We start from the raw sequence: 13042 nt of genomic DNA on the forward strand, positions 1-13042 counted from the left end.
GCTCGAATCACGACGATGTTCCTGCGGCGGGTGATGCTGAGGAGCGGGACGGGACGGGGACGGGGACGGGGACGGCGTGGATGCAGGCGGCGGGGAAGGTGAAGGAGACGACGGGGATCGTGGGGTTGGACGTGGTGCCCAACGCCCGGGAGGTGCTCGTCTCCCTCTACAACCGCACCCTCAAGGAGATCCAGGCCGTCCCCCAGAATGAGGGCTACCGCAAGGCGGTCGAGAGCTTCACCCGCCACCGTCTCCACGTCTGCCAGGAGGAGGGGGATTGGGAGGCCATCGAGGCGCGCCTCGGCTGTGGCCAGGTCGAGGAGGTCATCGAGGAGGCCCAGGACGAGCTCAAGCTCATCGCCAAGATGATCGGTCCGTCCGTGCCCTCTATCCCTTCTCCCCACTCCCCTTTCCGGTCTCAAATTTTCTTATCCGTCTCCGATCACAATGGCGACGTAGGGATTTTCCGTTTGACTTCCTGTGATCTTTGAAAATTTCCTGCTTTTCTATGCTCACTCTATCGTTGACGAAGGTTCTTTACAATTTAGTGGTAAAAATGGATTTTGTTTAAAAGATGATTATGGTGTAAGAATTGGTCCTTAATTGTTTTCCTTGATTATCGGCCGCATGATCGATCCTAATTGCTGATACGTTTGATCATTTAGGCTAAAAATTAGGCACTTCTGTCTCAGATCAGATCGGAATTCAAGGGTTTATCTGCTTGGTTTAATATCTCATCTGTTTGTCTTTTGTCTCTCGTTAGTGAACGTCATTGTCTGCTTCAGAGCAAAAACAAGGATTTTGGAATAGGCAATGCTGTAAAGATTTTGTATATTCTCTGAAGGAAAGGCTCAATCTAATGCTGATATTTTCACGATAATAAATGGAATGGCAATGCATTTTAGAGTTTCAAGGGTGCGGAACTATATACTAAATGTGCAGTTCTTATCTATGGCATCCTACTCCCCACCCTTAATCTATAGTAATAAACCGAATTAGAAAGGAAATGGTGCTATCTGATCTTCCCACTTATTTTAAGCTGTCCCCAATCAGCACTATGAAAAATTAGAAGGATCTCCATTATTGGTTCATTGAGTGGTTTTTTACATTTCAAGTTTGATATGTTGATAACTTGATATTGGATTGACTCATTGTGAGGTGAGCAATAAAACTAAGATTATTTTAATGGTGGTTCGGAGTTCTCTTTCCCTAACTTCTAAATTGATTGTGGATCTTTTTCATGCCGATGATCTTCAAATGCATCCTTTACATGAGTAAATCAGAGATATAGCTATTGTTTAGCAAGTAGTTACATTGTTTGTTATCATTTTCGGCATGGCTGCCTGTGTCTTCTTTGGCCAGGAAAGGGTCTGACATCTGCTGAACTGGTAATGTTGCTGTTAGAGGAGAAAGGTACCATGGAACTTTGACAAAAATGTTCTAGGTTAAGGTGTTCATGCATATACGTAGAATCATTGATTCTAGAGATGGAGACATTGAGATCAGTGCCAGTGAAGCCATTAATCTGGCTGCCTAATTGTGGCCCCAAACTTTGAACCTTGAGTGAGTATTAGTATAGAGGCCAGTATAACTCTGCTTTTAATAGAATCAAGAAGATGACAACAAAGGAAGTTAGGAACGACTGCAGTCACTCAGTGACGTAGAGATTTTTGTTTTATATTTTCGAACTAGGAGCACATGTACGTAAATGAAGGTGGACTATGTTATTGCACTTCTGACATATGGCACATAGTTAGATGCAGGTCTCTATAGAAATATGTTGAAGACATTTCACCTTGCAATTTAATAAATATTCTGGTTCAACATGATAATTTCAATCTCAGACCAAAAGGTATAGAAGCGCATGCAGTTCCTGAATATTTGGCTGTATATTTATATTGCTGTCGTTAATATTTTCAGAATTTAGTGTTGGGTTCTAGTGCTTCTAGCAAGTTTAAGCATCTCACTGAAACCATAGATAGTAAAATGGACAGCTTTTTTTCCAAAAGCAAGATCCTTCGTCCTTAAATCTATGTTTCTGATTATCAGAAAGGATATTTTTGATTTGTCATTTTTTTCATGCTCAGTCAACTGTGCGCCATGGAACCTTATTTTGTTGTTGTCATCTGAATGAGAATGCTATTGCCCCTATTGTAGATGAAAATTTGTTTCTTCTTGAAGTGATTGATTACTTGTTTATTCTTTCTTAGCAGTTTATTTTATGTTTAATATTGAACTGCAGAGTGGGATCCATGGGGTGTTCCCGAGGATTATGAATGTGAGGTGATTGAAGATGACACTCCGATTCCTAAACATGTCCCTCAACACCGACCTTGTCTGCTTCCAGAGGAATTCTTCAAGACGGTAGAGGCAGTCTCTACAAAATCAGTTCCAGAGGGTGAGCCTGCTCCTCAGTTTAAGGCTTAAACCCCTGCCTTGCGTGGTTTCAAGATATGCTGCTTCTATTCTTTTTTGGTATAATTATGTTTGTCATGAATTATCTAGCTTGCTTGTCTGAGAAGAATAATGGTAGGAGTCAATAAAAATTGAACTTGCTTGAAGGATCCTTAAACATGAAGTTGTTATGATACCAATATGATGAATCTTATATCACTGTGCTTTTTAGTTTTTGTATTCAAAGAGTCCTCCCAACTTAGGAAGAAGTTTTCTAGCGTTGAAGACATCATAGTAGTATGGTTCAATGCAGTCCATCTTGCGCAGGTCAGTGCATGGGATCATCATACTATGCTTTACCTAGATCAACACATGGTGTATTTATTTGATCTTTGTCAAAATAAATTCAATATTAGAACCATGGTTCCAGGACTCACTGACTAGTCAGGAACATCTGGTTTATTTACCATATGCAAATGCTTTTGGTCTAACATCAGATGTCTTCAGATTAGAACATGTCATCTAAGACTATCTCACAAAATGAATGCTTTATGTGCATCAGTAGTCTTTTATAGCATTCTCTGGTAGCTGGTGCAAACTAGGGATGGGAGGTTGATTTAGATTTAAAAAAAGTCGAAATCTGAGCAGACACAGATTCGGATTCGGGTTTGAGTTCATGTACAATGGAATTCATAGTTGCAATTCCCTAGCATTCATGTGGATTTCATTAAACAAAATTTGATTTTCCAAATAACTTCTCAAAACCTCTGATGAGATTACTTTCTCTGGTGCCATGGATAAGTTTACTTGCTGAATTTACTGGAAATTGAAATTTGTGATGCCTTAAATTATAAGTTTGCAGAAAAGTTTTGATGGGTTTATTATAAAACTCAGATGAGATTATTTTCTCTGGTGCCATGGATAAGTTTACTTGCTGAATTTACTGAAAATTGGTTTCTAATGGGTTTTATGCTCAGTAGAATCAGAAATTTTCTTTACAACCTTACCAATTAATTAGGAGCATTTTTCATTCATCCTAGCAAAAGTATTCATGACAATATCTCCCAAAGCCTAATGAACTTGTTCATGCTTCAAGAGGTAGAATCTTCTTACTCACATGTTTTCCCATAGAACTTTTTCTTGATTATGAACTCCATCGATTGAACTTATTATGATCACCACTACTACTACTGCTATTCTTTGAATGGCTCCTTTACTCCTCTTGAGTTCACAGATCAAGTGCCATTTTCTCTTACACATGGAGGCCGTCGCTACGATTAGAGGCTACTGGTGCGGCTGATGGGCATTGCAGAGGCTGTTGCTACCACCATCATACTCCTTCCTCCGCATCTACGTACCATTCCAACTGTTGCAATGGCTATGAAGACCCCCTGTTCATCACTCTATTGTTCCCCTCCTGCTCTACGAAGTTGAGGATCCCTGTCCAATGCATTATGTCGCGCCGTCAACGAAGAATAGCAGCGACGAGGGGCATCGTCTGTTTGTGGGTTCGATCGGCGCTTGAGCGCCGGAGTTCCTCCGGTTCCGCCTTCTCTTGCTGCTCCTCTTCCGCCAGCCTCATCCTGTAGATATGGGGAAAGCAAGCCATGCGAGAGCCAGATTGCATGTGATGGAACCGCGGTGATGAGAGCATTGTTGGAAACAGGTATCGGGACGAATTGATGAGGTAGGAGGGAAGTGCCTCCGACTCCAACAACGGTGGCTGTGAGCTCTCCATCTTCCGTTCCCCAGGAGTCAAACGCTCCTTTGCCTATCGACATGGAATTCCTATGCCACCAATCACGATGCAGGTAGGAGAAGCGGGCAGGAATGATATGGTTGCCAAAGTAATTTTGTATTAGAAAATAAAGGAAAAATAATATTAATGTTGAACTATAAATTCCAGGAATATATAATAATTGTGGTTGTCGAGGCCAAAATCTTAGGGCCGATGGCAACCTTGGCTGCAGCTGCGGGCATCTCCGGAGCACCAAACCTTTCCTCCCTACTCCGCCATCAAATCGTCAAACCAGTGCAGGTTCCTCCTCCCCGCGCGCGATCTTTCCATGTTCGTCGCCGGACCGCCTGGAGACGAGCTTCGTCCAGCACTCCGCCGCCTGCCGAGGCCGCCTCGCCGGGGCTGTATTCGGCCAAGGTGTATGAACTGACGAAGGAGAACGTGAACCTGGTGTTGGACGATGTTCGCCCCTACCTCATCGCCGACGGTGGCAACGTGGATGTGGTGTCCGTGGAGGACGGAGTAATCTCCCTCCAGCTCCAAGGTCTTGCCTTTCTCCCTCTTATCCTTTTTCGTTTAGGTTCGATGGTTACCCTTTTTATCGTCATCGTGAATTATGGGTAAAAAAAAGATTTGTTCACAAAGTCCACTCCTTTATGAGAAAACAGTAGGAGAGAAGATAGTCTCTTAGCACGATTTGGGGAAATTTGAAGTTTTGGTGGTGGACGGGACGGGAATTAGATTAATTACGAGTCTTAAGGTTCACGAACGCAACACTAGAGACTGGATAGAGTCGCATCGCTTATATTGATCACTGCAATCCTACTGTTTTTATCTCGAATTAGCTTGAATCATCCCGTATCATCAGATTACATGATACTTTGCTTGTTCTTTTATGAGTGTGAGAGGGAGGGAGAACAAAGGAATTAGAATATAGTCGCAAGACTGAAAGAGGGCTGCTGGAAGGTGAAGCTGTGCTTTATCATCAATTCATTGAGGTAGAACATTTAATTGCTTTTACATCTTGGGATTCAAGGAGAGGCTTGAATATACATCTTGGTTTTTTTTGGACATCACTTGAATACATCTTGTTGCTTTTACTTGATTCTCGCTTGGTATCTTTTTATGTAAATTTCCTTCTGTGGATATTTGGATGAAAATTATTGTGGAAACTGTTTTTCTTTTAACAAAGAATTGTGTGACTATCACAATACATGTTAAGAATTTTAAAGAATAAGCCTGCAGAGTGCAGAGGATAAGAGCACACACACGGACCAGAGAAGCTGAGTCATATGATATTGGTCTCCAATCCGGTAAGTAACAAGATCAACTTTATTCATTCTACTAGTAACAAAAATAATAACCCCTTCCACCCTGTATCTATCCAAGCTACCGCAAGTCTTGACAGTTCCAATGCTCTCTTATGCCATGGAGCTCTTCTCTTAGACCCCTTTCTGGCTTGCCAAGCAATAGATGCTATGGTCTGTCCTAGCATGTTCTCCTTCACTTTTTCTCTAACGCTTCTCGAGTTCCTCTCTAGCCATAGACACCACTAGACTGCCATGTGCAAGGACAACCAGCTACACCTAAACACCTGCAAGATCTTTTGCATAGACCAATCTGACCGCATTGCAGATAGTGAAGAATGAACAGATTGAATTCTCCAAACCTCATCCTTTTTACAAATATGCAAAGTCAACCGGCAGTGAGCAGTGTCTTGTCTTGTATAGGTTTTCCACAAATTTTACTTTGATCACTGCATTACATCCTTGTCTTTTCAGGTTCTCTTCAGCAATAAATCTATCTCATGGAAAAAGCCACCCAAATATCTTCATACACCTTCAAAATGATCTTGATAGATGCCGATCTATGTCCCTGATCAATCAGGCATCTGTAGAATAAATTAACCTAATCATTTTTCTAGTAAGTTAGAGTTTTACCCGCCTACTTAGCAAATTGGTCAGATCAACCTAATTTTCTTCACCAGGCTAAGTTCTATATGTGAAAATTCTTAGTTTGTCAATCTATTCATCTGAAGAAATTGTGCAAAGATATATCCTGCTTAGTAAAAATATAATAAGATATTATGACAGGTTGCTGAGTGACATTTCATTAGTCCTGTGGTCTCGCCATGGTCAGAATATATTTTGGCTTATACCAACTATGGTTCACTTTATCTTGAACATAGGCAGGACTGTTTGTTGCTATATTATATTCTAGTCCTTGGTTCTCTCTCAACTTATGATGCTTCCTGAGTTGTTTCAAGATTTTGGAATTGGTTCATGCCATGACTTGAGCTTATTTTGGTGGGAAGAATAGATGTGGAGATGAATGTTGTGAACTTACGTACAAGAAGTCCTAGATTTAATATACTGATTGATACTTTGCTTATACCAACTATGGGGCACTTTCTCTTGAACATATGCAGGAACTATTTGTCGGTATAATATATTCCAGTCGTTGGTCTTCTCTCAACACCAGCGTTTCACCTAAACAAAGTGGCTTTGTTGCTAAATGTCTTAATTAAGTTTCTTGGTTTCTTGAGCTTTGGCTACATTAACCGCTTTGACTAAAAGAAATGTTTGGTACAGTTTGTTACAGTGTGCATGCTTCCAGTGACCGTACTATGTACTTATGCAGGTTTTTATGTGTCGCTGGGATAATTTAAAGTGTTGGCAGTATTAGTTATGTTCTGGTCCTCTGTAGTCAACTGTTCCTTTATTTTTTTTATTTTTTTTGAACACAATCAATGCACCTAGAACTAAAAAGCATGGATGTATTTCACATAATTTTGCAAAGAGTGGAAGAATCAACAAGTGGATTTGCATAGAAATTTGTACTTCGGATTCATACACTCCATCATTCGACTCTTCATTTTTTTTTTTCCTTCATCATGCAGGAGCCTGCGGAAGCTGTCCTAGCTCAACAACCACGATGAAGATGGGTATCGAGCGAGTTCTGAAGGAAAAATTTGGAGAAGCAGTCAAGGACATATGCCAAGTTGAAGGAATCCAAATCGAAACGACAGTTGAGGTATGAATGAAAAGAAAATTATACACCAAAATCGGTTCCCATATGATTGATCATTTAATTCTTGTGCTGTTCCAGGCAGTGAATAACCATTTGGAGATACTGAGACCTGCCATCAAAAACTTTGGAGGTAGTGTGGAAGTGGTTTCTGTCGAGGCTGGTGATTGCAGTGTAAGATACACAGGACCAGACTCCATAGGAAGTGGCGTCAAAGCAGCCATCAAGGAAAAATTCCCAGATATCATCAACGTAGTATTCATTTAAGAAAACTGCGAATATATTCGTCTCTTATTACGAACGAGCAATTTTACCATTGTATCAAGGCCCATCCTCGAATTACACATTTGTATGAATGTATTAATCGTAGTAGGGTTTTAGTTATCGGAAGTTTCTTTATTTGCGACGACAAGTTCTTGGATACAAATTAGCAGGAGATTAGGTAGTAAATTAGTGCTTGAAACAAGTGTAGAATGACAGCACAAGAAGAAAATTACACATTAGCGGTGGCTTTTGAGTTTCTCTTGAGAAAGCTATGTTGGTACAATCATATCGGAAATAAGGAATAATGGTTTTCGCCTTAGAACTCAACACATGGAAGTTAGGGCATCTCAGTCGTAATCAAAATATAAAATATTTTTTCTAATCGCTCCTAGTTAAATTGACACAGACAGTCTTAAGCATGATCTCCCATATCGCTTTAATCTCGACACATGAAAATTAGGTCATGTCAGTCGAAATCAAAATAAAAAATATTTTTTCAGATTGATCAGTTGTCGCTTTAATCTTTTTCTTCCTCATCTTCGGATTACTAATTTGAGACATTGATCTTTCTGCATTGATTCTCTTGGCACGTATAATGTCGAACTGATCATATGGAAAGTAGATAACGACATTGATATCAAATTCAAGAGAGGTCATTCTTCTCCTTCTTATTGGATCACATCACGTTCAAGATGGTACTCGATGATGCCAACCAAAAAGGAGACGAGGGGGCACTTCCACAGAGTCGGGCCTTTGTATTAGGACACACGAGCTCACAACCACCGACGAAAACAGACCTTGTGGCTCCCATGAGTTGCAGAAGAGGGCATGCTATAGTACGTAGATCCAATGAGAACGAAGAGTAAATTCCATCACTATACACACACAGGATTTTGGAGTGTGTTAGGATCAACTTGTAGAAGACAACACACACACACATATATGTACGAACGAGGGATAGGAATCATTTTTGCTATGATTATTCCTTATGTATTTATAATATGTATTATTGATGAGGGTTTTGACTTGGTGACTACAAACCTCAACAGCAAAGGTTTCGAGAAAGGGTCCAATATATTTAAAAGATATAGCATCCCTTGTCGATGTAAACTTGATGAAATATAAATGTATGCTAAGAACCCAAAATACGACTATTTTAATTATACATTGGTGGAAAAAGAACTATTATGGTCCAATCTGAATGGATAATTAACTCGTTAATTTTATTAAGCTTGGATCACTTAACTAAAATATTCAATCATAAGGTAATAATAATATATTCATCAGTCTTCTATAAATTAATCTTGGTTAAAAATATGAGCCTAAATTGAGATGTCACATAAAGTATCATGAAAGAGGCAAACTATTTATAAGCTTTTGAGTGTTAAAATACAGAAATATTGATAATGTATTATCCAATTGGCTCAGATTTTTGAATGGAATGATAGAAAAATTATAAGATAGTATTGAAGTCATTAGGGTAGATGTTGATGATAGTTGGATTAGCATAATTTGATTCGGGTTCATATTCACAAAGAGCCTGTAGAGTTGACTTATAAGAAGATCAAAGTCGGGTGTGGTTTCTTATGCGATCCATCCGAACTCAATGTTTCTGTAAAAAAAAGTACGGATGAAATTTTATAATCTTGATTACTGTGGTTTGATATTTTTTTTTTAACCGATCTAACTAAAGAAAATATTTGAATATATCTATATTCCATGTAATACGTGTGATATATTTATGTGAGTTGTGTTGGTCAGAATCACTGAAATATGGGTTTGATAGGAAATATATAATCAGTTAGTTATCATTCGCTACGCAAGCATCACGTAAAGCTTGTGGGAGAAAAGGCTCAAACGATCGGAAACTCACTTACCCCGATGGATAAGAGTCCAAGAGATAGCCTAGGTCATTTACCAACTATCCCTTATGAAAAATTTATAGAAATATTTTTGAAAGTCCAAGAGGTAGCCCAGATTGGTTACCAACTCCTTTCTTGTGAAATATTCATAGAAATATTTTTGAGAGTCTAAGGATAGTTCAGATCGATTACAAATTACCTCTTCTATATAAAATATTCACAAGAATATTTTATTTCTTCCGGGTCGTATGTAAAAACACATCATTTAATTCTAAGTAATGAGAGATACAGAATTTAGACATAGAGAAATTGACATCGGAACAAACTTAAGTGTCAGAGGAATTGATTCGAAAAATCTCTCCCCATTTTGGTCTTTGAACTGGTAATAACTTTCTACCTCGGATGACACCATGATTATGGATAAAACCACTTGATACTGATAATAATGTTAACGTTATTTTTTTTTCAATAACGACCATATGAATATGATAAGTCATATGGTATAAGACAAAAAATTCTTTTTCTATCTTTGTATCTTAGTCACTCAATCTGATAAAAGGGTGATGTGGAGAGATGTCTAATTGAACACTCGTAATCTAAACACAATGGGTGATATCATTCTTATCTTTTTTAGCTCTAAACTATCTCATCTTTTGAATCTATTATGAATATTTTCCCGACGACGTTTGACCATATAATTAATGTCATAAACATGTGGTAGGTCAAACCGAGGAGGAGTGAGAAGGGATGCAGCAGTGGAAATGGAAGTTACGTGGAAATTACGCACGAGGGGAACGACCATAACTTTCACCGTCTCGGTGACCCCCACCGTGTTGACAGCTCACTCGCCAGCTCACATTCCCACCGTCACCGACGGCGCGAACTACTACCCGTACGCGTCACGGACCTGCGGGCCCCGACCGCGCTCCTCGCTCCTCGCCACCCAATCCATGGGCGACATTACTGGGTGCGGCCACCCATGGGTCGTCCGATAGTCTTCCCTCCTCCTCGTGACGCGGGCCCCAAAGATTCCCGGCTGCTGGTCGTTCGCGGGAGACTCACGTGTCAGCCACGTGACGTAATGCAATGCCCGCACCACTTAAAGGCCACACCAATAATGAGTTCTCATTCGCGAGAGGTCACTACCGACGTTATGGATTATAGTTCAACGAGTTGCATTCATGGAAGAACATTTGGAACCTCACACAGTGAGGGAGATGGAGAACTCCACTTGATGGACATGTAAATCCAGCATTAGCTCTCGCTAATCCATCATAACCATGCGCAAAAAGAGCAGTTCAAAGATTTCAATGTGCAGATTAGCTCACGCTCCCTCTCTCTCTCTCTCTCTAACATGCCATTACTGTTGCGTTGCATGCACTGTTAAATGAGACGTTCTATCTCATTTACAGTGCCAATATTTGATTCGATCTTTCTATGGCATAAAGAAATATGAATAGAATTGTTTCTTCTCTTCGCTGCTGCAAATCTATGCTCAATATGGTTTGGTCACAAGACTGCTTGTTCCGTCGACCTCTTTCTCAGAACTGCTGCTGCAGCCATATGTTCTCCGCGCTCCACAGGTCGTCCCACCACACGTCTTGGTCCAAGTCGGTCAACCCCAGGTCGGCGTAACCGCCGGAGTTGGAGCTCGGCAGGGACTCGGACCAGCAGGCAGTAGTGAAGTCGGTGGGCCCGGTCACGTCACCGATGTTATCCTCACATCTCTGCATGCTGGCGACGGGGAAGCCGTCGGAGACCCGAGGCGGCGAGAAGTAGTGGATCCCGAACGAGTCCGACGAGGACGAGCCGGCCGCGCTCGAGGTTTCCGAGCTCAGCTTGGTGGGCCCGGTCACGTCACCTTTGTTATCCTCACATCCCTGCATGCTGGCGGCGGGGAAGCCGTCGGAGACCCGAGGCGGCGAGAAGTAGTGCATCCCTAACGAGTCCGACGAGGACGAGCCGGCCGCGCTTGAGGTCTCCGAGCTCAGCTTCACCCTGGCGAGCTCCGTGGCGGGGTCTTCTGGCCGGTGGCTTGCGGCCGGAGAGACCGTGGAGTTTCCGGAGGCCGCCCGGATTCGTTCCACGAGGCGGGGTATCCACAGGTATCGCATCACGTCCTTGAACTGCTTGCTGTTGACGTCGCATTTGAGCTGCTTCGCGTGCTTCTGCACCCTCGTCCGCCAGTAGTTCTTTATCTCGTTGTCGGTCCTCCCCGGCAGGTGCTGCGCTATCTTGGACCACCTGCAGCAGAGTCCGCGTCCGTGGGTTAGGGGCCAAGCCGTGGGGAAGAGTTCGCAACAGGGGAGTGTTAGGCGAGACTGTGGTTACCGGTTGCCCCACCGAGAGTGGAGTTCGAGGATGAGGAGTTGCTCCTCCGGGGTGATGTTGCCGCGGCGGACGTCTGGCCGAAGATAGTTGAGCCACCGCAGCCGGCAACTCTTCCCTGTTCTTCTGAGTCCTGTTCATATAGAAGATGAATCCGAGAAGAAGGCCAAGGAAACTGAGAAGGAGCAGACCAGTGGTCTCCGAATCGGTACCTGCGCAACGAGCCAGAGAATTCCAACGCCCCTCGCCATGAACAGCGATGTAATCGACCAGAACAACGTCCTCCTCCACAGTCCACGGCCCCCTCCGCAGGTCCATCTCCTCCTCGCTCGGTGGTATGGCGGAGCCACAGGTCGTCTCATGGAACTCCATCGACTCCTCCGACGGTTAAGGTAGACAGAGGAACAAGAGAGAGAGCTCTGAGGGGTGGATGTGGATGAAGACGAGCTTATATAGAGGGCGGCACATGTGACGGAAGCGAGCCGCAATGGACCGAGGGTCTTTAAAGCCAAAAGCGGTGGCTTTTGATATACATCAAGCAGCGTCCGAGACCTTTGACGTTGACTGCCCTTTCCTCCTCCTCCTCCTACTACTCCTCTCTCACCTCTCTCCTTCCTCGCTGTCTCTTCCCCCGTCTCACTATTTCTCGTACGTGGACACCGAATTACCATTGGTGGCGACTTGAGGTCCGCACGGACACGGTGGGGTTTGACACTGGTGACTTCAACAGGGTCGAGAAGAGGATATGCCGAACAATAACATCATGTTTCACGTGAGGTCGGGGAGCTCATTCGGTCACCGCGATCTTTGCGTGTCCAACGGTGTTTCTGCCTGACAGATGTTCGACGTCTTGTCTCATAGTCTTCTCCAGGTGTATTCTCACATCATCGAGTTCCTTGTTGATCTCAGTCTGACTTCCTTTGCATCCAAACACAGATCGTTAGAGATATGTCACTTCCTAACAGAGACTTGGAATGCCGTGGGTCTCATATGCTTAGCCATGCAATGTGATCCTCATCCCATACGAGCAACAAGAACAACAAATCCAATGCGGGAGATAAATTCCAGAGATTTTTTTTTCTCTGTTTGCATTTCTTCTTCGATAAATTTCGATTAACTTCGTTCTTAATGTTTGATTCTCTTGTCTTACTTGATTGATTATAATTAGGTTTGACTGTTCGGACTAACTTAGATGTAAAAGAACGAGGAGGGGTGGCTGCTGCCGAGTCATATCTGCGTGTCCCAACACTCCATCGGTCGGACCAAACAGAGGTGGCGGTCAGACATTTCCACAAACAGGCAAAGGGTGCTCTGCCGGGGGTCAAACGATACATCGGAACATCGGCAAGCTTCAAAACACAGGCACTTCCAAAAGCAACCCAAGACGACGACGCAGAAGGAAGGACTCGCAGAGTGGGGCGGCGTTGGC

The 13042-nt window shown here is 42.7% G+C and overlaps 2 protein-coding genes and 1 pseudogene across 2 annotated transcripts; 2 read left to right on the forward strand and 1 right to left on the reverse strand.

Annotated features, from left to right (window-relative positions):
• Positions 1 to 4028, forward strand: LOC103971988 (probable NADH dehydrogenase [ubiquinone] 1 alpha subcomplex subunit 5, mitochondrial; annotated as a pseudogene).
• Positions 4029 to 4038: 10 nt separating this feature from the next.
• LOC135627592 (nifU-like protein 1, chloroplastic) lies at positions 4039 to 7543 on the forward strand. The gene is made up of 5 exons (XM_065133717.1): positions 4039 to 4060; positions 4147 to 4205; positions 4301 to 4676; positions 7032 to 7165; positions 7241 to 7543. Exons 1-5 carry the CDS (start codon positions 4039 to 4041, stop codon positions 7424 to 7426), a joined length of 777 nt encoding a protein of 258 aa, XP_064989789.1. The 3' UTR covers positions 7427 to 7543.
• Positions 7544 to 10452: 2909 nt separating this feature from the next.
• LOC135627453 (transcription factor MYB108-like) lies at positions 10453 to 12112 on the reverse strand. The gene is made up of 3 exons (XM_065133561.1): positions 11826 to 12112; positions 11617 to 11746; positions 10453 to 11529 (listed from the first exon to the last, which is right to left on the reverse strand). Exons 1-3 carry the CDS (start codon positions 11983 to 11985, stop codon positions 10827 to 10829), a joined length of 993 nt encoding a protein of 330 aa, XP_064989633.1. The 5' UTR covers positions 11986 to 12112; the 3' UTR covers positions 10453 to 10826.
• Between the last annotated feature and the right edge of the window lie 930 nt (positions 12113 to 13042).

This window comes from Musa acuminata, chromosome BXJ2-11 (genome assembly GCF_036884655.1).
Source record: "Musa acuminata AAA Group cultivar baxijiao chromosome BXJ2-11, Cavendish_Baxijiao_AAA, whole genome shotgun sequence".
NCBI classification, from domain to species: domain Eukaryota; kingdom Viridiplantae; phylum Streptophyta; class Magnoliopsida; order Zingiberales; family Musaceae; genus Musa; species Musa acuminata.

Bases quoted from the DNA above. Each gene is read 5' to 3' on its own strand.
- LOC135627592 (XM_065133717.1), top strand. From the start codon at position 4,039: ATGAGAGCATTGTTGGAAACAG. The intron at 4,061-4,146 runs GTATCGGGACGA...TCCGTTCCCCAG, and splicing joins GAGAGCATTGTTGGAAACAG to GAGTCAAACGCTCCTTTGCC. The intron at 4,677-7,031 runs GTCTTGCCTTTC...TTCATCATGCAG, and splicing joins AATCTCCCTCCAGCTCCAAG to GAGCCTGCGGAAGCTGTCCT.
- LOC135627453 (XM_065133561.1), bottom strand. From the start codon at position 11,985: ATGGAGTTCCATGAGACGACCTGTGGCTCCGCCATACCACCGAGCGAG. The intron at 11,747-11,825 runs GTACCGATTCGG...CTATATGAACAG, and splicing joins TTCTCTGGCTCGTTGCGCAG to GACTCAGAAGAACAGGGAAG. The intron at 11,530-11,616 runs GTAACCACAGTC...ACTCTGCTGCAG, and splicing joins CACTCTCGGTGGGGCAACCG to GTGGTCCAAGATAGCGCAGC.